The sequence below is a fragment of the Paramisgurnus dabryanus genome, chromosome 3, assembly GCF_030506205.2.
Source record: "Paramisgurnus dabryanus chromosome 3, PD_genome_1.1, whole genome shotgun sequence".
NCBI lineage: Eukaryota > Metazoa > Chordata > Actinopteri > Cypriniformes > Cobitidae > Paramisgurnus > Paramisgurnus dabryanus.
Window position 1 is genome coordinate 22,749,870 of NC_133339.1, and position 15,014 is coordinate 22,764,883.

General features: G+C 38.4%; 1 protein-coding gene and 1 long non-coding RNA gene across 3 annotated transcripts in view; one reads left to right on the top strand and one right to left on the bottom strand.

Annotated features, from left to right (window-relative positions):
* The first annotated feature begins 128 nt into the window (after positions 1–128).
* The window catches only part of doc2a (double C2-like domains, alpha), a 48,158-nt gene continuing 33,272 nt past the window's right edge, over positions 129–15,014 (top strand). For both annotated transcript variants that reach the window (XM_065280592.2, XM_065280601.2), the window contains exons 1-7: positions 129–283; positions 7,460–7,782; positions 7,994–8,073; positions 8,411–8,485; positions 10,455–10,564; positions 11,300–11,426; positions 14,954–15,013. In XM_065280592.2, coding sequence (XP_065136664.1) covers positions 7,464–7,782; positions 7,994–8,073; positions 8,411–8,485; positions 10,455–10,564; positions 11,300–11,426; positions 14,954–15,013 — 771 coding nt within the window. In that variant the 5' untranslated portion in view covers positions 129–283; positions 7,460–7,463. The remainder of the gene's footprint in view (positions 284–7,459; positions 7,783–7,993; positions 8,074–8,410; positions 8,486–10,454; positions 10,565–11,299; positions 11,427–14,953; position 15,014) is intronic.
* The window catches only part of LOC135770806 (uncharacterized), a 34,320-nt gene continuing 26,950 nt past the window's right edge, over positions 7,645–15,014 (bottom strand). The window contains exon 4 of the long non-coding RNA XR_010542776.2: positions 7,645–7,756. This is a non-coding gene — a long non-coding RNA (uncharacterized lncRNA). The remainder of the gene's footprint in view (positions 7,757–15,014) is intronic.

A 15,014-nucleotide genomic window follows, 5' to 3' on the forward strand; every position in this document is an offset into this window, starting at 1 on the left:
CTCTCTCTCTCTCTCTCTCTCTCTCTCTCGCTCTCTCTCTCCTCTCTCTCTCTCTCTCTCTCTCTCTCCTCTCTCTCTCTCTCTCTCTCTCTCTCTCTCTCTCTCTCTCTCTCTCTCTCTCTCTCTCTCTCTCTCCCTCCCTCCCTCTTTCCCTCCCCCTCCCCTCTTCTCTTTCTCTTTCCCTTTCTCCATCTCTTTCTCCTGCACCACCTGTTAGTGCAGATCCCTGTGCTTTGGAATCCACTTGTTTATGAGGGAGTCTTTTACACTCACACAATCACAGGTAAGAGGAAAACATCCTGCTTATTTCTTAACCATTTCCTCCAACTTCGTTCCTTTCCCATTTTGGAATCTATTATGTAATTTCATCTCCTAGTATTTCCTACATTCCTTTATTTGTTTGTCCCTCTTCTTCTTAACCCCTCCCACACTTGTCTCTCTGTGTTAATTAGTCAATGCATTTGTTAACTCTTTCATCATGTTACATTGCTTGCATGTATTTGTAATTAACACAAAGTTCTCTTTTTCTGCCCAACTCTTCCCCTAAGCTTTCTTTTCTTTCTTTTTTTCATGCACGTGCCAGCCCTCTTTTAACCTGAGCATGCTTGTTAAGTATTAATGTACTCATGTATGCATGCCGTTAACCTTTTCGATCTCTTCCTGTTTCTTCCTCATCCTCGTTCTACGGGAGGCAGGGGGTGCCCCCCTCCCCCTTTCAGCAACTATCACTCACTCCCTCACTTGTTGTGCTGCTCATTTGTTTTTTAATCATTTTAAACGAACAGTTAAGCCAATACTGAAAATTCGGTCATCATTTACGCACCCTCATGTTGTTCTAAACCTGTATGAGTTTCTATAACCATTAAAAATACAGTAAGCCCAGAGTTGATTGTGACTTTTATAGTACTTGTCTTTTTTTACTATAGAAGACCATCAACTGTGTGCGTACCATCATTTTTCAAAATATCTTCTTTTGTGTTCATCAGGATATGAGGGTGAGGGTACATAAGGACAGAATTTAAATTTTTGGGTGAACTATCCCTTTGCAATAAGACAATGTTCTGCAATCTGTTCTGCATAGTACAGAGTGATGCGTCAATAATGTGTGAAACCTGTGCATGTTTTTGAAGACTTTGTGTGATGCTCAATGCTCTTTTTCTTCTCTGGCAATCCGTCAGTGTCTCAGTGACACACTGTGAAACGGTGATGCGCCTCTCATCAGGACCACTGATCTGATGGGAATAAATAAAAACATGATATCACTGATAAGACACAAATGAGATAGATAGATAGATAGATAGATAGATAGATAGATAGATAGATAGATAGATAGATAGATAGATAGATAGATAGATAGATAGATAGATAGATAGATAGATAGATAGATAGATAGATAGATAGATAGATAGATAGATAGATAGATAGATAGATAGTATCTGAAGTACCGGCAACCCCAACTCCAACAATTTATTTGAAAGCACTTTGTTTCATAATATGAGTTTGACTTTCATCATTTACAGTGACATTGCGTTGCCTAACATGTCAGTAATTTACAGTACCGAATATCTCTTTATTATTTCCTCTCACTCCTACACTAAACCCCCCTCCACACCCCAGTCATCTACGACTTCAAGTCATCTTCTCAACAGCCTCTTCATGTCCCGCTGTGATCCAGTCTCACGCAATGCCATTCATTCAATCCCTGAATGCTCTCGCAGAGATAGAAAGCTGGTGCGCAATGCAGACGGTCCGGCATCCGAAAAGCAGGCGAGAGAGTACATGCACAATAGCATGACCGCCGCAGAGGGTGCAAGCTGCGAGTTTATTAGAATAGTGCGGGGTTAACAGGAGACCTAATGTAGCCTTGACTACAGTAGCGCATTAGCTGTATGGCCTGTTAAACCACTGCTTAAAAACACTCAACACAGCACAGGATAATATGATGTCAGAAATACCAATTTAAAAAGGATTGCATTAGAAAAGTCTGTGGTTGCCTGCTAGGAGAAGCAGGCATAACGTCAATGTACATTAGACTTCATTCCAATTCACTGCTGGCTTTATAGTTTCGAAAAGACATAAAATCAATTTTAAAGTGAAGCAAACTTGCTCCTTTAGGATAACAGAAGTATCTGAGAAAGACTAGATTGAATTCAAGTTTATTTCACAATTTTGGGTGATTTTCACGAAATCCAGATTTAGAAGGTGTTCAGCATCAGAATTTTTAAAAAGCCCTTGAAGCCAATTTTTGCACATATAAGATTAAGGTCTGAACTTACTATAAACATTGTTTTAAAAGGATTTAAAAAATATTTCCTATAGAATTATTTAATTTTTTTAGATTATCATTATGAAAAATCATCATTATCGCAACATGATATATAATTAAATATATGCATTTAAAACTCATGTTTCGGTAATGAGAACTAAAAAGTTGTCTAGGTACTATGACAAACAAAACCATCTTGAGTGTCACAGTCAATTATGTCCCTTCCAACAATAAAACAAAAGTAAGTTCCTTGAGGGCTTAAACAATGATTGAAAAGTGTTGCGGAGGATGAGAAAATTGGTCTTTGACACATTTATATTCCTTATTATTGTCTCTACATTTACCAATGATCACCAAATACCACATGTTTCTTTACTGTAAATGTTTATAGTATAACATGCACTGAAGTTTTTTATTTATTAGATTTTTAATTATAAATATTTCCATGTTAAAGAATCTAATCTAAATCTAGTCATGGACATGTTGCGGTAATGAAAATTTTTCATTTTTTTGTGGAAAAAACAGCAAAATTGGTTTGTATGATGTCATTTGAAAACATGTGCAAAATAGTGCATGAAGAGATGTTTGTAACCGTATGCTTCTTATTTTGATAACCTTTTCTTTTTTATCAAAATGTTTCATGACACCTCATATGTCTAATTTCGCGAGAATCACCCTTTTGCATTATCGCAAAGCAGAATCAAAGCAAATACAATTGTGTATGCCAGGGTGTCAGAAACAGCTGTAATTTCATCCGAAATGCTTTATTAGAAGACAATGTATTAGATATGCAAGCTACAATCACAATTAGTAGATAATATGATCCTACTATTCAGATTTATTCGAGTGCACAAGTGTCAAATATACATGCTGCAAATTTACATTTCCCTCCTGACTAAAACAGTCCTCAGATTTCAGTCGGTCCCACCGAAACGCATGCAAATCTTCGTAATGCTTAAATAAATAATAAATCAAGCAGCGCCATAAAGCATCATAGACACATATTATTATGTACAGCAGGTGGTTGGAGGAGATTTGATTTGAAAGCCGAGAAAAGAATTCAGCTTGGCATGAGGCAGTGTGGTAATCGCTAATCTTGTTAGCGTTCATGTGTCATGATCTCATTAGCCGTGCCGCTCCAGTGCCATTATGACAACTCACCTGCCATCGCTGTGTAGACGGCCATGACGCCTGTCAAATGATGGACAGATTGATTGAATGACAAGCAAAGACAGACAAGCAGAAATGACTGCCATGGCATGTAATGATGTGCTTGAGGCCAAATGGGACAGAAAATTACCTTAAAGGTCAACAATGCATGAATCTCTGTCCTGTTTTTACATTGCTCAAGACACAAGGCTAATGGTTTGTCTCTAGACCACTCCTCAAGAACAAAAAGTTTAGCATACCATTGGTAATACCTTAAGGTAGAGTGTTAGGTAAATACCACAGTGTATGAATTCTCTTTTTTGAAATACAGAATGTAATAAAACATGTATTTTTTATCATTATAATAATGACTATTTCTTTATTAGTTTTGCTGGGATTAGACTGCAATGTTCCAAACAGACCCTTACTTAAATGAGACATTTTTAAAACTGTGTTTCCTTATCAAATTACATACTCATTCTCGCTTAAAGCCTTTAACACCATTCCCCATTCTCTCTCCGTTCTGGCTCAGTAACTCTTAAAACTAATATTTTGTCCACTCAATCACTTTAAGTCCCAATGGTCCTTCAAAGCAAAGCTGTAGCAAAAGTTGTCTTTATCTCAGCTTTCAGCTCACGCGGGGGGCCAGAAGAGCAGGTTAAAGGTTTCCAAATTGAAAATGTGTTGTGAAAATGTGCTTTGACAGGGCAGGTCAATTCATATCAAACAATTTCTCTAAAGTCTCTGGAGACACAGCAGAACAAAATAACACGTATAGGACAAATGTGTCAAAACAAAAGCAAACAAGGCTCCTGTTAAAAGCACATGTGTCTGGAATGAGGCCTTTTAATTTAAAAATGCGACCGAGGGCTTAACAACACTTTCAATTTAACCTGAATCAAACACGCTATCTCAAAGCCTCAGTGTGGTTTAAACCAGCTCTGTGGGGAGAAGGATATCAGCACAGCAGTCCAAGCAGTGCTTTGACTTCGAGCAACGATGTCTGCTCACGACTTCTAAACAACTCGGAGCTTAGATGGCATGTTCATAAAGCTCGGCACAAACTTTTTAAGACACCCACTCACTTAAAACTTCGAACTCGCAGCTTCACTCATTTCTAGCTGCTTTGAACCTACTCGAGTTTACAGCCTCCAGCCGATTGCTCTCGTACTGTAGTCGGACGCTGTGCTCGGCAAGTTCTTATGTTTATTTATGTCTGTTTAACACGTGAAGCTAAACACACATCATGGAGACCTTTGATAATAATAGAAAATGTCTTGCCCCAACACAAGTCTCTAGGGCCTCTACTAGTTTTTTAGCAAAGTACTGCGAAAATTTATATATATCCTTGATTTCCCAGCAGCTTTAGCTGACTGCAGATAAAGAAAAAAAATGTTTAGTGCTCCAAGAATGCAGAATCTGAGGGTTAAAGCATTAAATGAAAGAATTTTGGGAATTTTTGGACACTCTCACTCACTGGGGCAGTAGCCTTTAAATTTCCTAATTTGTACCACTTAGGTACAGATATGTATACATTGTGCTTATTGAAAGGGTACCGCTCCAGGGACAGCTATTGTACAGATCATTTTTTTCAAATAGTCCAGGAGACGCATGCTGTACATAGACTTTAAAAAATAAAGGTGCTTCACGATGCCATAGAAGAACCATTTTGGCTAATTGGTTCCATGAAGAACCTTTAAAATCAGAAGAACCTTTCTCTTTAAACTATAAAAAGTATCAAGGAACCAGAAATGGTTCTTCTATGGCAGGGGTGGGGTACCCTGGTCGTGGAGGGCCACTGTCCTGCAGAGTTTAGTTGTGTTTAGGTGTGTTTGATTAGGGTTGGAACTAAACTATGCAGGACAGTGGCCCTCCAGGACCCAGGGTTCCCCATGCTTGTTCTATGGCATTGCTGTGAAGAACCTTTATTATTAAGAGTGCAGAAGTGAGTGCCTATGAAACTGCTGCTACACCCTATAAAATGCTGGATTGTTTCATCCTACGGTTGGGTAAAAAATATGGTCAATCCCAAAATGTCACCCTGTAGTCGATAATTTTACCCTTAAAAACTGATCTCTAAACATCAAAACTGCATACATGATAATAATTTATGTTCCTGATTAATTTATTTAATTCCTGATTTAAGTGTTTAAGAAAAAAGTAAATTTATTTCAAGATTTATTTTCTTACCCAATTGCAAAATTGTTTGGCTTGTTTTAGGCAGGACTGGTTCTAGACATTTGGAGGCCCCAGGCAAAACTTATTTTGGAGGCCTCTCACACCCCTCTTATTTTCAGAATAATTAAAGTGTTTTTCTTACACTATCAGAAATCATTTAAACACTAAAATGAACTTTTTAATCAAGTTCACAAAAACAGATTTAATTCCAGTTTATAAAAATGCGTTTAGAAATGATGCAATACCACAAAGATTAACCACTTTAAAGCAGACCATATTTACTATCATTATTATTAGTAGTAGTAGTAGAAGTAGTATTGCTTCCCCATGCATTTTGGGGGTAAAAGGTTTGTACTCTTTACAGTAAAATAAAAAACGACAACTTTACACTACAAAATAATACACATAAACATGATAAAGCAGTTTCCTAGACAGGGATTAGAATAATCCAGGACTAGGCCTTAGTTTTTACAAACATACCTTACAAAAAAAATTACTGCTGTGCATCTTGTGACAAAACATTGGCACTGATATATTTTAATACATGTCAGTGCAAGCTATTTTCAGTTCAGACAATTGAAATATGCATTTTAGCCAGGGAGTACTTTATTACTATAAGGGGAGTAAACTGCCCCTTTATTGCTTATGCAAATAAACATGTATTTTTTTAGCCGGCTATAAAAAGGATTCCTCCATTGAACCAGTTTACAGTATCATCTTTAGGATATGGATATATTCATTTTATGTATAGCAATACATTACAGTACATGCAAAATAAACACAAATCAGCTGCTACTGAAAGTTTAACAATCTTAAAGCAGAACTTACAAGATACAGACAGTTCAGATACTACTTAATTTTAATTCAACTCCTGTTTGTTTGCTTTTTGACTTTAAATAGAAAATTTTTTATTCTGATAGTCAGCTTCCGGTGCGATATCATCATCTAAGCTCGATTATAGTGTCTGACAGTTTAAATGCGTTAACAGCGGTCAGCGCTTTTTTTACTTATTTATTTTTATAATACATTACAATCACTTCAGAATACCTGCATCATATGCAGTGTTGGTTCGTGCCTGCTGAGCATTTCGCTTAGCAGAAAACAAAGTATTTGTTTCAGCGCCATCACTGTCTTCGAGTTAGTCAGCTGCACAGTTTTGGATGTTGTTTACTGTACACTCTCTTACATTCATAGAGTTTCAGACTCGTTTTGAAACAATGAAATTGATTGGTTTTACTACAGGTAAGTGACTTTTGAGTCAGTGGACAAACAGCTTAGATTGCTGTCAGTCGTGATTGGTGGACTAGCGACCCACCTCGCAGCTTAAGGGCACCATAGTCGCAACCCGCCGGTCGTGAGCATCAAACCGGCAACGCTCGGGTTACAAGCCCGGCACTCAAACCACTAGGCTACAACTGCCCTGATGCTAAGAGCTCACATCACAGAAGTAAAGCTGAAACAGCAGTGCTGCGTTTGATTTAGGGTCGGGTCTATGTGGCATACATTTCTATGCAGACTTTAAATGAACCTATTCTGTGTAGTTTGAACCCAATACAGTATTTATATTTTCGAAGTAAAATTTTAGCCAACATATGTTTTTCCATTTTTCACCCAACTAAGGGTTACAACAACCCAGCATTTTTTAGAGTGTAACATTTTGAATCTTCGCTTTTAGCTTTACTTAAAAGTGTTAGCAGTTCGCCTATGGCTGTTAACACAAGACTGCTTTTGCTCTTATGGTTTGTATGTTTATTCATAAAGGCATCAGCTTTGTGCCCTTGGGCAAAGCACTTTGTACTTTAGTTTCTTGTAGATGAAATGCATTTGCTTTAAATGTCAAAATAACCTTCTCTCTCTCTATTCCAGCTCTATGACGGTACGTAAGGGAAAAAAGCTCACCATCTCCATCCAGGAACACATGGCCATAGACGTCTGTCCAGGCCCCATCCGACCGATTAGACAGATCTCTGCCTATTTCCCCCGACTCTCCCCGACCGCTGAGCCCATCTCCCCGAACCCTTCTGCTTCTCCATTGGCTCTCAGTCCGGGAGGTGGGGCCTCTGGAGGAACGACTGGAGGTCTCTTGTCACCTCTGCTGGCAGGGACGAGGGGAGGTGGTGGGTCTCTGTCAGCAGCCAGCAGCATTGAAACATCAGTGGAAATCTGCAGTTCAGACAGTGATGACTGTAGTAAGTTTTGACATGTGCTATTAATATTGACCAGTGGTAGCACCACCTCACACACACAAAGATCAGCTCCCTATTTGTTTCATCTACTGCACATTTGTACAATGCATATGCTTAGTATTTGCAAGATTACAAATTTTTGTCATTATAATAGTTTTATCTGTTGTCTGTTAAGAGTTGTGGTGTTGTTAACCTCATTCTTCTGGTTTTGTAGCTGCATTGGGGACACTAGAGTTTGAACTGAGGTATGAGAGAGCAAGCAGTTCACTCCACTGTACCATCATCAGAGCCAAGGTAACGTCCATGTCACACCTCTTCAGTTCATACTCTTACACCTGTGACTCACTTCACAAACCTGCGGGTGATTTATGCTTTAGTAATTTGTTCACTTCGATAGCGCTGCACTATGAAAATGTCTTTATATATGTGACCCTGTCTGTGAAATCCAGGCTTAAGTCTCATAATCTAATGGTAAGATTCTAATGATTTGATTTCAGCTATTGATTTTAGTCTTTGACATGGCCCAATCAATATTAAAGATATGACTCCGTCAATATTACCGTGACTCAGTCAGTAATATTAAAGATATCAAGGTCGTTCTGTCTAATTAAACATTGTGTTTATGGTATAGGGACTGAAACCTATGGATTTCAATGGCCTGTCAGATCCTTATGTTAAACTTCACCTTCTTCCAGGAGCATGTAAGGTAGGGACATTTTTAAATTCTGTTCTTAATAAACTCTTTGATGCATGACGTCCATTGCTGTGGCAACCTGATCTCACAAAATTTTTTGCTCATTTTGCCATGGCATTCTCACGGATCTCCGCATTTTTCCGTGGCCCTGCTACATACTGTCTTTTTCTGTGGCATTATCAAGTATTGGTTACTCAACTGCTTTTTCCTATTTTCAAACCATTTTCGGTTTAGGGTTAGATTTGGTGTTTGCGTTAGTATGTCACTTTTAACTATTTTTTTCTGATTTATTCTTTTATAATTTCAAAACTTTAAACAATTGTCGCCTGGCGTTGGGGTTAGAGTTGGGTTTGGGTAGGGATGTCATTTCATGTAAATCTAACTAAACCAAAGCGAAAATGGTAAGATAATAGGACAAAACTGTTTAGTAACCAATCCGTGAGAATGCCACGGAAAAAGACAGTCCGTTGCAGGGCCACGGAAAAATGCGGAGATCCGTGAGAATGCCACGAAAAAATGAGCAAAAAATTTTGTGACTATCCCACGGAAATTCGTGAGATCAGGCTGGCTGTGGACATATCTTTAAAAGCCATTTTATAAAGTTTGAAGTCTGTGTAAAGTCATTTCCGAGAATTGTTTCTAAACACATTATAAATGTTACAAATGTATTGCTGAAACACGTTACAAAGACTTTGAACTATGCAGTACTGAATTGTGGAGTTACACCGTTAATTCCATGAGCGTCAGAAGCAAAAAAGCTTTGTTTACGGTACCTTCTTGTGTCGTAGACCACGGGAGTGCAGCATGCGAAAGTAGTAAACTTAAGTTTAAATTATACACATGGACAAAACCGTGAGAAAGCGGGTTAAGGTGTTTACATGCCACGTGAAATCGGCGTAATGAGCAAAAAACTACCTGTGCCGATCGGTTTTTGCTTATGCCGTTTATGGGCTTTCCCCGATAAAGGAAAACCGTTTTACCCATTTACATGACCCCACGTGTTATCAGTTTATTAAGCATAATCGGCGTAAGACTGTGCATGTAAACGCACTCACTAATGATATACACATGTGTTTTTAGGAAAAATTCCCTAATTAAAAAACTTCAACTTTTCGTCACATCTTTCAATGGATGCTCGTGATTGGCCTTTCAAGGGTCTTAGTCTTTTACATTTGCTGTTGGGTGACTCCCGAGGTTTGCTTTTGTTGAAATTCAACAGACAATGGACAGAGATGGTCACAAAACATCTGATGATCAAAGTCAAAACTGGAGTGGCCTCTGAATTTTTTTTCTACTGTATAATAGTTCCGATTCCCATGGTAAATTTTGAGTTTAGGAGTATCTTAATGGGGCGGTTTCCCGGACAGGGATTAGACTAGTCCTAGACTAAAACATTTTTAAGAGCTGTCCAAACTGAAAACAACTTGCACGGACATATCTTAAAATACACCAGTGCTCTTGGTTTTGCCTCAAAATTCACACAGATAATGTTTTTAGTAAGGCATGTTTGTTAAAACTAGTTATATTTCTTAATTAAACTAAGGCCTAGTCCTGAATTAAGCTAATCCCTGTCCGGGAAACCGCCCCTAGGAGTTTAGGCGGGTCTTAAACAGTGGCTTGATGATTCATCGGAGCCACCGAGCACGGGCCCACCCCTAACACAATCAAGAGCATCCATTCAGGTTTTAGCAGTATTTGAAAGTTGAGAGACTGCAGCTTTCCCGTGAGTGGTCGTGGTTTCAGTAATTTGGGCTGTGATTTTACATTGTCTTATTTGTCAAAAGTTGATAAAGAACCTCTGGAATATCTTTGTGCTTTATTGAACTAAACTCTTGTGAAATACATTATAATGAAAAAAAGACTTTTAAAATAATTTAATGTTGCATTTTTTAACTGCACTTTTTGTGGTACAAATAAACCAAATACATAATATTAAAAGTTATAAAATATACCCACCTGGTCTCTCTCTTATCCTCTTCAGGCTAATAAACTAAAAACCAAAACTGTGCGAAATTCTCTAAATCCTGTTTGGAATGAGACCCTTACTTACATTGGCATCACCGAAGAGGATATGCACAGGAAGACCCTGAGGTTAGTGAAAAATAAACCATTCTCTATCTAAATCTATTTTGCATGCATCTTAAAAATACTCTTGTCATAAAGCAGAGCATTGACAGTAGATTGTGTATTTTTCTCTAGAAGTAGTGTGACTGCATTGCAAACCCTCCTGCCACTTATAGGCCTTCAGCGATTATCTATTGTTGTCAGCATCATGGCATTTCGACATATATTTAGCCTGAATATTTTTGCACCGCTTGAATGCTCCTCGACTCCCATCGTCTCCAAGGTTCATCCAAAAAAATATAACTGCTATAGCACTCAGGTTCATCCTGCGATTATCCACAGAAAATTGCCTGCGTGTGCTCACATTATAAACTAGCAGTATCCCCTGGCAACGGGATGCTCCTGTTTTCAAACTTGCAGTTTTCTTTCAATGCCAAAGGGACAGATGTTAGAGGAAAGTCATTTAGTTGTTTATCTCCAACAGAGAGGACAGAAGCAAAGGAGAGTGCCAGTTTCGCAAACATACGGCCAGACCTTTGAAAAAAGTTGGTGCTACTACACCATTCAGTCAGAGCCAGAAATATCACCCTAATCCCATTCATAAATTTACATATTTGTCTGTGTCAATTCCGCCTCACGCCGCTCTGGGGATGATATTTTTTAGCGTTAATATAAATTCTCCCCATGCCACCGCCATCTATTTTTGTTTTGCTTCTAAACTAATTAAATAACCTGTCATTTTCTTAATGTTGTTTTTCACAGGTTATCAGTGTGTGATGAGGATAAACTGACTCATAATGAGTTTATTGGAGAGTCTCGTGTGGCCCTCAGACGTGTGAAACCAGACCAGACCAAACGATTCTACACCTGTTTAGAACATCCACCACCTGTAAGACACACACTTGCTCATATAAACATGTTTCCATTAACCTCCTAAGACCTGGATGTCCACATACGCGGACATCACATTTTTTTTAGTTTGCACCATAATACTTAATTCTGTGTAAGTGGAACCTGTTGTACACAAACGTGGACAATTACACTGCTTCATGTTCAAAGAAAATTTTTTGTTATTATATTTATTGGTTCTAGCTGGAAGAAATATGAAGAAAAGACAAACCAAAGCTCGGGTCTTAGGAGGTTAAAGATTTGCACAAAACTTAAATGTCAACAAAAATCTATTGCAAAACAACAACTTTTCCATTAACCGATGTTATGCGACTAAAATGTAATTTTGTTCTTTTGGGACAAGTCATTCCAAAAAGCATAGCGACGAGGGACTTAATACGGTACCGTGCAGACCGACATGAAAATACAGCGAGAGTGGCTTGAAAACATACAGAGCAGTCCTGAACTCCCGAAGCGCTCTCGCTGTATTTTTATATCACGTGCTTGTCGGTTCTTTTGATGCCGCATGAAGTCGACCAGAGGGGGACACTACTTGGGTATTGTAATTTTAAATTTTAAATAGTATAAGCAAATTTTCCAAGCATCTGTACTTTATCAGAGTGTTTGTCTTGGGAAAAATTTACTTTACAAAAAATGTTCACTACATTCTAAAGCATGGAATCATACTGTATTCCTTTTATATTGCATATTAAAATTGATTTAATACCTAATTACATAAAAATTGTGTACTTTTACTTTTCTTGAGTAAAAGTACAAAAGTACTTTTTACTTAAGTAAAAGTAAAAAAATACTAGATGTTTAATGTAATTAAATATTAAATATAAACCAAAACCTTGAAATTATAAAATGTAGTGGAGTAAAAAGACTGTTTCAATTGCAGTTTTGCGATATCGAAGTACCTAAAAAAAACTACTAACCTAAGCGAAAAAACTTTTCTGCAGTAGATATGGGAGTTTATGCGAAATTGCAGTGTTTCCATTGCCACAACAGTAGATTAAAGTTGTCTATCAAAAAAAAACAAAACTGGTTGCTTTCTGTAAGTCACAGTGGCGACCGGTGACTTATTTTTCGAGGGCGCACGATACAAAACTCGTCACAACATGTAGAGTCGGTCATCAGGGCTTGACATTAACTTTTTTGCTCACCAGCCAAAGTGGCTAGTTGTTTTCCAAAGTTACTAGCCACTCAGCATTTTCACTGGCCACAATTTTGTTGCTGGTAAAATATATTTTATATGAATAAACTTGACTTTGCCCTCCTAAAATGACTTTAATTTGAGTAATTTTACTAGATTTAGCTAGATTACATGCAGGTTGACTTTCAAAATTAAGACTACATTTATTAGCTGGTATATACCAGGTATATCAGTATAAATCACATAGATTTAGGTGCATGAAAACTAGTAAGGCATCAATAGATTAATTTCTAATGAATATATTAAAAGTGGCTAGTGGGCTTGGCTGTCTTACCTGCCACAGCCGAAATCTACCCGCATTTGGCGGGTGTTAATGTCAAGCCCTGCCCTTCATGTAAAAATATGTGTTCGGCGCTTCATGTAAACGTATGTGTATCACGCATGATGTCAAAATATGAGCCTGCTGCAAATGCTTCAAAGGGGTTTATGATAAAAGAGATGTTCGCGTTTGCCAGATACTCGTTTAAAGGCACACCACATAACTTTTTGGCCACTAGGGGGTGCTAGACATGTGTTTTTTTTCTCGTCTAGCGCCCCTAGAGGTCACAAGTGCCGTAACACTGTCGCTAAGGAAAAGAAGACAACTCTTAAGGACACAAAGTCCGCGGTGTGCCTTCCAGCATGTCAGATGAATATTATTTCATGGTTTTTATTTTTTTCAAACGCCTAAAGATAGCATAGCTCACGTTTACAAGCCACGGTGTAACGGTGCCCGCTTGTTAAAGTTTATATAAAAAAATTGCCTTAAAGGGGAATCAAACCCCGGATCGCCTGTGTCGTTACCACGGTGACACAGAGTCACATGATATAAGTCACTCTCTACACTCTCCAAGTAGCCTCCAGTAAAATTTACATAAAAAAAGTGTTTGGGCGCCAGACAGCAAGCAATATAACAATACTGACTTCAGTGTTAAGTTTGTGTCTTGCGAATATTTTGTGAATGTGGGCGTCTCTTTTATCATAAACGGTTTTGACGTGTGTACAGCACGCATGTATTTTGACAAGACATGTGATGCACATGGTAAAAATGATGCAACGAACACACATTTTGTAATGACGAGCAACACACGACACTTTATGAATTTACCATCCGCCACTGGTAATTCATGACCTGTTAATGTTTAGGCGTTTCTTGGTCAATAAAAGCTGCAATGTGGATTACACCAGCGCAATCTATACAACACTATATTTACATATTAGAGATGCGCGGTTGGCGGTTACAGCCGCGGACTCCGCGGATAAACCGCGGATCGGGCGGATGACGTGACGAAAAATAATATTTTAATTAGATTCGGGCGGGTGGCGGATCGACTGCTTGTTAGCTGTGTCCTTCTAAGCATGCAACCTTAAAAGGTGAGCACTCTGTCTTTCAGGGTGGCAGCCTCAGAAGTTCTCAAAGAGAACTGAAATGAGACGGTCTAGCCTTCTGAGGACCCATAATTTGCGTCACCTGTTGCACGCGCCCCCAGTAGCCCCCACCGCGCCTGTCAGCAGAAAACAGCGGAGACATTTCTGACTTATTAAAATAAATATGTAATCAAAAATATTAATTTATTTTAGAAAATATGACACATTGATGTAGATTAAACTATTCAACAGTATATCAAATAATCAACCTTATGTTGCAAATATACGCAACATAAACAGAATAATATTAACACAAAACATAACTTATAATACTAAAACAGTGACAAGAAAAAGTTTTCTAATACACTTTTATTTAATAAAGGTTTTAATTGTTTGGGATAGCCTCGGCATGTTAAGAATCCCTTCGTTCTATCATTAACAGCGCAGAGAAATGAGGACGCATTTTGACATAGCTCTTATAAACGCCTCAAAAAATGAGAATTAAAAACAAAGGAAATAGAAGGTCAGAAAAGGTTTGCCTGGAATAAGTTTTACAAAGTGGTAAATCAGGATGACACCAGTGCAGACTATGTAATTTGTGCGTTTAATTTAGACATTACTTATTTATTTATTTATTTTTGTCCCGTGTGCGCCGATCGGAGACTGAGTTCACTGCTGATATTCTAGAGCTTTCTAGTCTCGCGGCTGTCATCAGCAGCGTCTTGCATCGCCCAGTCAGCGGATGGCGGGCGGGTGCGGTTTTGAAAACTGGTCAGAAACGTTGGTGCGGATGGATGGCGGACGGATGATGAGTTTTGTGATGCGGTTGCGGATGAAATAATAGCCCATCCGCGCATCTCTATTACATATACGAAGTGTTGAAATGAATGATGGTGTCTATTTATAAACACTACTTCTTACAGAACTTTATCTGTGTGTCCTTTTTCTGTTTGTCCCTCTACCAGCTTCCCTCACCTACAGCAATGGGAGCAGCCCTGCGAGGGATTTCCTGTTACCTAAGAGAGG